This window comes from Schistosoma mansoni, chromosome W (genome assembly GCF_000237925.1).
Source record: "Schistosoma mansoni strain Puerto Rico chromosome W, complete genome".
NCBI classification, from domain to species: domain Eukaryota; kingdom Metazoa; phylum Platyhelminthes; class Trematoda; order Strigeidida; family Schistosomatidae; genus Schistosoma; species Schistosoma mansoni.
In genome coordinates, this window is record NC_031502.1 from 8,745,308 (window position 1) to 8,755,811 (window position 10,504).

The 10,504-nt window shown below is 31.1% G+C and overlaps 1 protein-coding gene across 1 annotated transcript in view; it reads left to right on the plus strand.

Moving 5' to 3' along the window:
- The window catches only part of Smp_126260 (putative protein phosphatase-2b), a gene marked incomplete at its 5' end in the record, with an annotated part of 64,426 nt that extends 55,601 nt beyond the window's left edge, over window positions 1–8,825 (plus strand). Inside the window, 5 exons of the mRNA XM_018800136.1 lie at window positions 1,348–1,473; window positions 3,742–3,819; window positions 5,210–5,294; window positions 7,652–7,749; window positions 7,889–8,825. Coding sequence (XP_018653980.1) covers window positions 1,348–1,473; window positions 3,742–3,819; window positions 5,210–5,294; window positions 7,652–7,749; window positions 7,889–8,349 — 848 coding nt within the window. The 3' untranslated portion in view covers window positions 8,350–8,825. The remainder of the gene's footprint in view (window positions 1–1,347; window positions 1,474–3,741; window positions 3,820–5,209; window positions 5,295–7,651; window positions 7,750–7,888) is intronic.
- Window positions 8,826–10,504: the final 1,679 nt, after the last annotated feature.

Consider the following 10,504-nt stretch of genomic DNA (forward strand, 5'->3'; position numbering starts at 1 on the left):
TGCTTCCAGATTTTCATTGTCGGTCTAACATTGAGCGATTCGTGATCTCAATGAAATCTAACTTGTCTTCATTGCACAATGTATATAGTTTGTCTATATCTTTTTGTCAGTTGACTAAACTTTATTTTAAAATCTAGCTTATAATGTAAACCGAAACATCGGTTTAATAAAAAATGTGATTTCAAACGCTGAAGACTTACCGTTTCATTGCTTTATCATGTTTACTTTTTTTGCCTTACCAGTAAATTTTTATTGCATTATTCAATAACTTATCCATTTTTTACAGAAACTAGTTATTTGTTTGAAAAAAACGGAAAACTTATTTAGCATGCTGTTTGCATTAGAATCCAGAGTGGCCATCTCGTCCTATTTGTGACTTGTTAGTTTCGAGCGTTTGAAGTAGAAGTGTGGTGTGTGCTACTGAAGTAGTGGGTTCGAGTTTCACTACGAAAATCAACGTTATTGTGGAAGTTTATCCATTTGGGAGTCCAAAGTATAATCAAACTTGCATTCTGGGTTCTATTTCTAGTCACTTATGGAATATACTGAGAAACCTATAACATTCTATGTCGTGAAAATTCTCTCACCTGAACGTATAGGATATAAAGACTGATCATTTTCAGTCCGTATTACTAACAACAGGAAACTAGGAACTATTATTAAAACAGGATGTAGTCTGCAAATATTAATGGCTTGACGTTAGCTAAAGAACTATTGTAAACTGAAGACGCTGGTTTGTTTTTCAGAATCATACTTTTCATTAGTTTGTACCTGTAAGCATCATTTCTCGGAATCAAACCCCAAATGGAAAATAAACACGGTTATTTAAAACTCGTTTGGTTTTTCGTTAGTGCTCTACTTTTGGTATCAGTTCGTGATATAAGTTCTTTAGAGGTTATTATCTCAATGGGATTTTTTATTTCTTTTCATATTTAAAACACTACCACAGTTTCCTTTTAGTCAGCAAGTTTCAGTTTCACTATTTAAGCAATGAACTTTCATATCTCTGTATTTAGTTGTCTTTTCATCTCATTCTTAATGAATCCAACCCATGAGTTACACTATAGTTCATATAAATGATTCAGTCTATTTTTGCTTTGTCTAAACTATTATTATTATTACTATGCTTTTGGAGAATATATTGTCATACTACTAATCAAGTTACTTGCATTCATATTTATTTAGCAGAATGAATTATTGTCATTTGTTGTTGTGCTCCACTCGTAACCTGATGGTGCGTAGATATTGTGAACACTTGGTACATATTTTTCCGGTACTGTATTTTACTTTGATTGTTATTCTTGTAAAAAGCAAAATACTGACAGCACTTTTCTTTGTTTTCAATAGCTGCCATACTTAAATATGAAAATAATACAATGAATATACGACAGTTTAATTGTTCACCTCATCCTTATTGGCTTCCAAACTTTATGGATGTATTCACTTGGTCTTTACCGTTTGTCGGTGAAAAAGGTTAGGTTTTTAGTATAACATTCGGACTGTGTATATCACTGTAATTAATGTGATTATCTATTGCTTTAATTATTTTGTTTTGTTAGGCTTTTTCTTTTCAACTTTCCATCTCCATCTCTTTCTCCACTGTCCCGTTCTCTGCCTTCCTTCACAAAAATAACTGCTACTATTACTACTGAATAAAAAAGGTATGATATAAGTTGTGGAAAGAAGGGATTAAGAGTAAGTATTCAGCTGTAAATAAAGATCCAAATCAACAAACTTTGATATTGATTTCATTTACTTTTTTTATTGTATTTATCTACCCAAAAATGATCTCTGCTATAAGATGAAGTGTTGTTAATTCTGTTCCCAAAGAGAAAGATAGAGAATTGTGTGTTATTAGCTTTTAAACAATCCGCTATTATTTTCATTTTCATTATGATTATTGGTATTATGATGTTTTAATTGGTTTTCATTGTTTCTACTTCATTGAATTATCTCATTTGTTGTTAGTATCAATTGATACTTGTTTATGCCCATATGGTGGATGTTTATGTGTGCGTGTGTATGTCTATTCATTATAAACATGTACATTGACGTATTATTAAGTTGCGTTTAACATTATTTTAATTTTTTTTTCTGCTTTTGAATAAAATATCTATCATATGCCACATTGGTTGATGGGAAACAACCAATCAGCATTTAGGAAATCTTAATCAATGATTTTCTTAATGATTTCAACGTTAAACAAAAATGTTTTTCTGTTCTCTCTCTTAATTTTGTCATGAACAGATATTATATTATATTTTAGTTGCGTTGTTCTTTGCCAATAAATTTTAATGTTCTCGTAGCCTTGTTATTAAGAGTTATGTCACGAATTATTTGAACGTGATAAATTCTGGTTGCAATACATGTGTCTTTTTTTTGCTGAAAGAATAACTTATTTCTTTTTGCGGACCTTGTGAACATTGAATTTAACTGCCAGATTATTGTGCCTAGATCGGAATATGAAAACGATGATAACTTTTCACCATTCTAACATTTTGTACATTAACATGACCACTACTCATCGGTATATTAGTAGAGGAAAAGGGTAAAGTGGATTTTGGTGAAATGAACGTCTTATTATTCTAAGTCTTTTGATTGAATATCTATGTTCTCTACTTTTATCCTCATACTAACAACACTTCCTGAAAAAAAAAACACACTTGCAATCAAATATTTCCTAGCGACTTTTTCGTATTTACTGTTTAACTGTGTGAACGGAGTATTGAATTATTTCTCCAGACCACTAGACTTTTTGCAAATTTTCAAAATGTCTACACAATAATAGTATGACTGTACTAATGCTACTAATATCACACTGTTTATAAATTTGCTGACTTTCATCTATGGTCTAAGGTTGGTGACTCTATGCCACATCTGTGGTAAGATTTTATCATTCTAGTCTGTTTATTGCATTACTCAAAACTATGTCCGATTCCTCAAATGTACTTTAGTTGACTATATAGACCACAAGATCTAAATAGGGTATTATCCTTCCAATGAGACCTTGTTCAAATCCTTGGTGGGCTTGTAAATAGTTACTTCTCAGGAGTTATAACTTAGGACAGAGGTGTTCACTAGTTCTTGAATTTTGATCATCTTTAAGCTGCAATCAGTTTATGTTGACCATTGCCTGCGACATATACAGATGTCAATATCAAGCGGATATATATATATATATATATATATATATATATATATATCCGCTTGTTGTATTACAATTAAAATTCCTCAGTTTTCTGTAGCCTAAGTTATTAAATATTTGTATGACATTAATTGCTATTTATTTGTGAAATTATAAAATTAGTCCATCTACTGTTTCCAATCAATATCCATGGAGCTGTAAAAACTAATTTTTCTCAATACATAACAGTTAACTCAACATCGTTTGACATTCTAGACCGAAAAGTTACTGCTGATATATTCTTGCATTAGATGGTTATCTAACATGAAATTGGTCGAAGCCTCCCTCCAATCTAGTAACTGAACCCCAAGTACTTTACCCACTAAATCACTGAGGGTAATAAAAGATATTGTTTTCTTTTGGTTATATCGTAGTACTAATTCCCGCATTACTGTCTAATTTCTATATTCTATCCTATTGTTTAGCCTATTACTCCTATTGTTATTACTACTAGTTATATTTGTAGCTAGTATTTAGCAGTAGTATATATTCTTCCAAGCCATATACTAATTTTTGTTTTCATATATACTGATTTTTGTTACTTTTTATTCATTTAGTCACAGAAATGCTTATGAACGTGTTAAGTATTTGTTCTGATGATGAATTAATGAAGGAAGGTGATGACACGTTTGAAGGTATGCATAAAGCTTTTGTTCAACGTCATGTGAACGATTATATAGTACTGATAAGATTAAATATTTAGGTAAAATTTAGATGAAAACAGGCAATCGGTGGTTTGTTACTTAGAAAAGATGTTGCGATCACAATGTTTCGCTCAATAAATAGTCAAAGTTGACAATCGTAGTCGTTAAATGGCAATATAAACTTGACGTTTGTTGCCAACTTGTCATTGATTACATGAATATGTTAAGGGGTAATCCGTAGTGTTGGGAATATGCTAATAAATTACTGGACTTTTGTTGCAAACGAATGAAACGGAGGATTCAATTCTACTGAAAATCCATACAATGTTTCGCATATTTTATATAGGCAACATATTCCTTTTCAAGAGAAAAGAACTTGAGAATACTTATATGTTGTTTGACATTTCTCAACTGTACAAAATTCACGAAACACTAGAAGCTGATTGAGATAGAGCACCATTTTGTTAATAAGCAAGCGAAATCTTAGATGTTACTGCTAGAATTTAAGATATCTTACAAGCTTAAGTTGCTCTGAAGGCAACAGAATTACTACATTCCATTTTATGCAGATCAAATGGAATAAAACACAACCTTTAACTGTCAGAAGCATCCCATTGAGCCAATTAAGCTTTTACTTCATCTGTCTATTCATAAACATAGATTATTAGTTAAATAATATGATGTATCATCATTGATATCAATACGTCGAGACCATACGGGCATAAATTCGGTTGAAGAAATTCTCAGGCATTTAGACTAGAAACCTTTGGAGCTTCTATAGCGTCCCTATAGTTTTTACGTTAATTTCATCCAACCATTTAATGGTCGTGGATACCTGCCAAGACAGTCAACAAGAATGTGGATGCACATGAAAGGAACACAGTTCTTGAAAACAGCTAATCACTGCTTATTGAAATTCCAAATAACATCTAATTTTATCTGAGGTCGACTCTATTCATTTGGTTTAGAATGATAATGAAAGGTTACGAAACCTCAGCAATTTAATTTTCTACTCACTGCGAAATCGCAAATATATAATAGTCATATTATTATTATTATGAAAAACACATCCGTTGTTCGATTCACTTGTAAAATTATAAACCAGTGACGTTAAAGAACTCAATATCAACAAAAATAATATTTTTCTTGCAAAAATTGTTCATCGAATCTATTCATCAGCATCATTCGTTCCATATTCGCTCTGACTATACTCTTCTTTTTTGTTGTTAGTTATATTCTCCTCTTTCGATCATCGGTTACTTGTCAGTGGCCCTTTACAGCTCCAAATTGTTTTTTTCTTGATACTCTTTAAATAGTAATATTAATTGCTTACCATTATTCTCTCATTTGTATTTCTATATTATTTTTAAAAAAAATTAAGGTGGCACTGTAGCTGCTCGTAAAGAAGTGATTCGTAATAAAATACGTGCAATCGGTAAAATGGCTCGTACTTTCACAGTGCTAAGGTAAGTGTGTCGAGTGTTGATTCTATGCTACATGAATTCCACTAATTTTTCTAATTTATTTAGTGATCATCAGTATCATTAGATATTCTTATACTCAATGTTACTTGTAAAACATTTACATTAACATTATTCAACACTGAGCCTCAAACTGAGGTTTTTCATTGACTTAAGAAAGAGGTTTTTAAGTAAAGCTCAATTTTTATCTTCTAGACTCCAATATATCTTCATTTCGCTAATTATTAGTACATTTGTTGCCTGATACACTCATCCTGTTTTCAATGGTTAAAGAATTTAATTAGATTACTAGTCTATAATTTCTTTATAGAGTATAATTTTTTTGTCGTTAAAACTTTGCATGTTTTAGATTTCCCATTGTTTTATTTACAAGGGAATTATCTTGATAATAATGATCATTCTTCAAAATTATAATTATTTGTGGATGATGTATCTTAAATTAATCAATAATTTTAATAGTTAAGATCATGAGTCAATTGAAGCCAGACCACCATGGGGAACCTGGAAGCACTGGACGTCCGTTCCGTCCTAAATGTCTCGGTGGTAACGTCTCAGACAAGGAAGGTTGTGAAATGCCGTTTCAAGTTCCACAGGTAGCATAAGGTGTTTGAAGATTACACAAGTGAACTTCTAACGAATGACAATTAATATGAAACCTAAGTCTGGAGTATCATTTCAACTACTCCCAACTTCCTAACATAATTACTTCCTTACTTTTTATTATTTGAATAGTTTATCTTCAGTTATCATTAACTTTTATTTTGTATACTAATCTAGCTAAAATATAACTGTTAATTTCTGTTTAAATTGACACAACCTTTTCTGTTTTTATTTAACAAGAAGCTTCTATTTGATCAAAAATGTTATCATGCAGTCAATATGGCATGCGAGAGTATTGAATAAATTGATCAGTTGTTGTTAGGATTTTCGCTGTACCTTTCTATCGTTTCTCTGTTTCTTTTCACTTCACCTATTTTCTCATGACAGTTATCTATCAGGAATGAACTTTTATTTTGTTATTCTTTTTAATCTGATTCTAGTGTATATCGGTTTTTTAATCACTTTTTGGAAATTATCGTTACTTATAATAGATATTTTTGGCTCTGATTCAAACCAAACTTATGCTAGTGAAATTCAGTTACGTGTAAAATGAAACTGTTGTCAGTGATAACACTAAATGAGGGTTATTGAATATTGTAAGTTGACTGAATTTGGAATATTCGATCAATGAATGCTGATTTAGTAGTCTAAGAGTAATGCACTCACTGTGAGACGTTGATATCTTTGGCTTAATTTCTTAAGAGGGGTGTCGTAATTTTAAACCAGAACAAAGCACAACTATCTAATGCTTTCTTCTTATCAATCCTTGTTTAGTCCGTAATATAAATTGTCTTTCAGAGTTAACCAATTCGAACTAACTTTCCATCGTAATAATTATCCTGGATGATGCATTACAAGCTGAATAATGTTTTTTGTTAAACAATATAATTGATATATTTCACAGTGACATTTATTTGGTGTTTTCTTTTGTTTTATTTCAATAAAAGTTTTACTAATGAGTAATTATGATGTTCATACACGAAATGAAATCACCTTGTAAAGCACATGGGTATTAATTTACTTAGTTTTTTCCACTAATTAACATATGGTATAAATAAATCATTAAATTATAAACATTCATTAACCACTATTGTCACTGTGTGTGTGTTGATACTATGGTATATTATCAATGGCACTGCTGAACCTACGGATTAGTAACTACATTGGGACGTTCTGAATGATTTGTATGTTATTCACTTTTGAGTAGTATGCATTCACCGAAACGGAGCATTTGTTTCAGAGAATGTTTCTAGTGAGGATTTTTCAATTTCACTCGACCCTGTAGCTAGTTGAGAACAAGAAATATAGGATATTTTATGTGTTAGCTATATATAAAGTGTTTTGTATAACAGTTTACCTAGGTTATTATTTTTTTAGCAGACACTTATAAAACACTCGTTTCTAACAAACTAAGTGTTTTTTCTAGTTGAAGTATGAAAGTGGTTATTGGTCTGTGATACGTTACTGGCGTTTCTCCAGCAATTAGTCCAGTATGAAGCTGTGATCAATATATCAGGCTGTTTGAATAAAATCTTATCCAAGCTTTAAAAATCGGCTTTTCAAAATCTCAATTTACTTCATCATATTAATCAACTTGTTTGAAGTAATCTTTTAAGGGCAACGATTATTAACTATGTTGAGTGTATATAACTTGTGTTCATGAGACTATTTGTGTACTTCCATGATACATCTATAAATATTATTAATACATTCGTTGTTTTTTTCCTTTTATTTTTCTTCAGAGAAGAAAGTGAGTCTGTATTTGAACTGAAAGGTTTGACACCAAATGGGATGCTACCATTAGGTGCATTATCTGGAGGAAAAGAATCATTAAATAAAGGTATGTTTATTTATTAAGTCCTGTAGTAACCAATGTCTTTGAAACAATAGTCATTTGCTTATCCGTCTTTACTGATGTTTCTGCGCTGGTGAATAATTTTACCTAAAATATTTTTTTGTTTTACTTCAAAATCATTTAGCACTTTCTGGTGTTTCACCTAGAAATAAAATCATCTCTTTTGAGCAAGCAAAAGCATATGATCAGATTAATGAACGTATGCCTCCTAGAAGAGATAGTTCAGCATCAACTAGCACTGGTACTTCCGTTCGAACGCTTGGTTCTACATCTCGTCAAAGCGATAAAAGACCAGCACCTAATCCACCTATTGTCACTCCTAACACTGTAGATTCCACTCAAATCTCCGGTTATCGGCGTCTCAGCGCGAAAAGCAATACTAGCCGAACAACTGCAGATGAAAACGACATGCATCGTTCGTCGAGCTCTACTGGTCTCCGGAGTAGTAATGGTGAAACTGACGTAAATTCCGTAACAAAATCAGCACATGCTACATTAAATTCGTATCCATCAATTTCATCTAATATTCGAGATACAAATCCTCGAATACCGGCTACTAGCTCTGATAATTCCACTAAAAAATAATTGTTTTTATTTCGTTTTGCTTTCAGTTCAAGTCGTATATAAGTTTTCCCCCTATAAAACCATTTTTCATTCAGAACATTTAAACTTCAAGTCGCTCACAATGTTTTTGCCATTATTTAGAACAAAATTTGACCATCTGCCTTTTAGTTTTGTTCGCTTACTGTTTTCTTGTTTTTCCTCGTTCCCTCTGGATTTCCATCACCGATTATTGTTAATTTGCCAGATTTAATTCACATTATTTTTCTCTACAATTGTCTTTCCTTTAAAATCCCTCTGTTTGTTGTTTACCTGCTTGTATTGAAGTTAACTAGTGTTCACAAAGCTGTCATGCTTTTTTTGAATGCTCGATTGTGTGTAAAGGAAATTTGTAAAATACGATCTGAATGTGACAGGGAATATATTAAAGAAACGGTTATGAATTCCTTATTTCTTGTATATATATATATATATATATATATATATATACGTACATATTTCTCATCCAAAATGTGTAAAAACGTAGACAAAAAATATCAAATATTACACTTTACTACTGAATTTGCTCACACACATACTTACTGTTCGATTTTTCTTGGGGTCGATGAGAAAGGTTTACAAAAATTTACCCCCACTAGTGTGTATATAATGATAAACTTGAAAAGTACATTATCGCTTTTCTTGATAGACATACTTCCTTATGTCATATTCGTTGTTGTTTCTACTTATCCAGTTCTGTTTCGTTTTCACTTTAGTCACTTAAATGAATTCTTGTGTACACATACTATGTTGATGCTCGAAAGGTTGTTTACTTGAATAAAAGAAACTAGTTTAGTTGAATAATATTAGAAAGAGGTAGAGCTTAGTTCTTCTAATCTTTCAGTATCTTCATCCGTCTGTGTAAGTATGTGTAATTACATCTAGTTTTTTTTTAAAACAATAGCTGCTGGTTCATACTTTTTTTTATTTTCCTCTGGTTTGTCCGCTTTTTTGTGCTTTATAAACTAAATTTTTTTTATATTTTGATGTATTTCGCACTGTGGAGAGTTTATTGTTTTTTTTTAAATCTTCATACCTGTTCATTGGTTTAACTAGATGTGTAATGCAAACGATGTTCCTTGTTAAAATATTGTTTCCATTGTTCTCACTTTGGATATACATTTTATGCGTCTGATCTTGCTTATATAATGCTAATAATAATGATATGAGTAACATTATTATTACTAAACGCAACGTAATGATGATAACTTATTCTGTGTATTTTGATTAAATCTATAGTAATGTTATTTTTCCTCTGTTTACCAAATTTTCTAATTTCTCTCATTATCCTATTCACATTGTCGATATCATGAAGATTATGTACTTCGATTATTCTGTGTTGTTCTCTTGTGTGCTTTTCCACTAGAATGATCTCACTGTAGTAATTGATGAGATATTTTTCACATTTCTAATGTTTGATCAATAAACAACCACTATGTACGTGTATGTATGAATTGTTTTTCCGCCCCCTTCCTTCTCTAAGTTGTTCTTAGTTGATTTCATTTTGTTCTCTGATTATTATTACTTTTATTGGTTTGCGTTGAGTCTCCTACGTTAGTTAACTCGTCGTTTATTTCTAAAAGCAAACGTATAAACTGCACTTGTGAATTTTCGTTCTCCATACAAAGCTGATAGTCAGTTATAACGTTCTGCGGAATACAGCGAAAGAGCAACACATCGTTTTACATGATGATATAAAGAATGAACGTGATCACTGATTTTGTTGTTTCTCATCGTATTTATATGCTAATACACTCCTTTCGTCTTGTTCTCGTTTGTGTTTGTTAGAACTAATGTCAATATTTCTTCAATTTTCCGCTTTTACAAATTCGATTCATTAAAACAATAGAGTAATTCGCTTAGCGATAAGTAAAAACTATTTCAAATTTCTTCTCTTTCCAGAAAAAGAAAACACCAGTTAAGATTTACTTTGTTTGTTTGTATTTTCTATTTTGTACATTTTTTGTGTGGGCGAATTTTCCGTATTTTTTTCGCACAATACAACATAACATAAATGGACCATAAAAATTATCTGCCAAACAGAGCATAGAATAACATCTTTTATCATCTTCAATATTAACTACATCTTTTCCCCCCTTTTTAAAATTTATCGTATGCTAATTTATTTCGATTCTTCCTA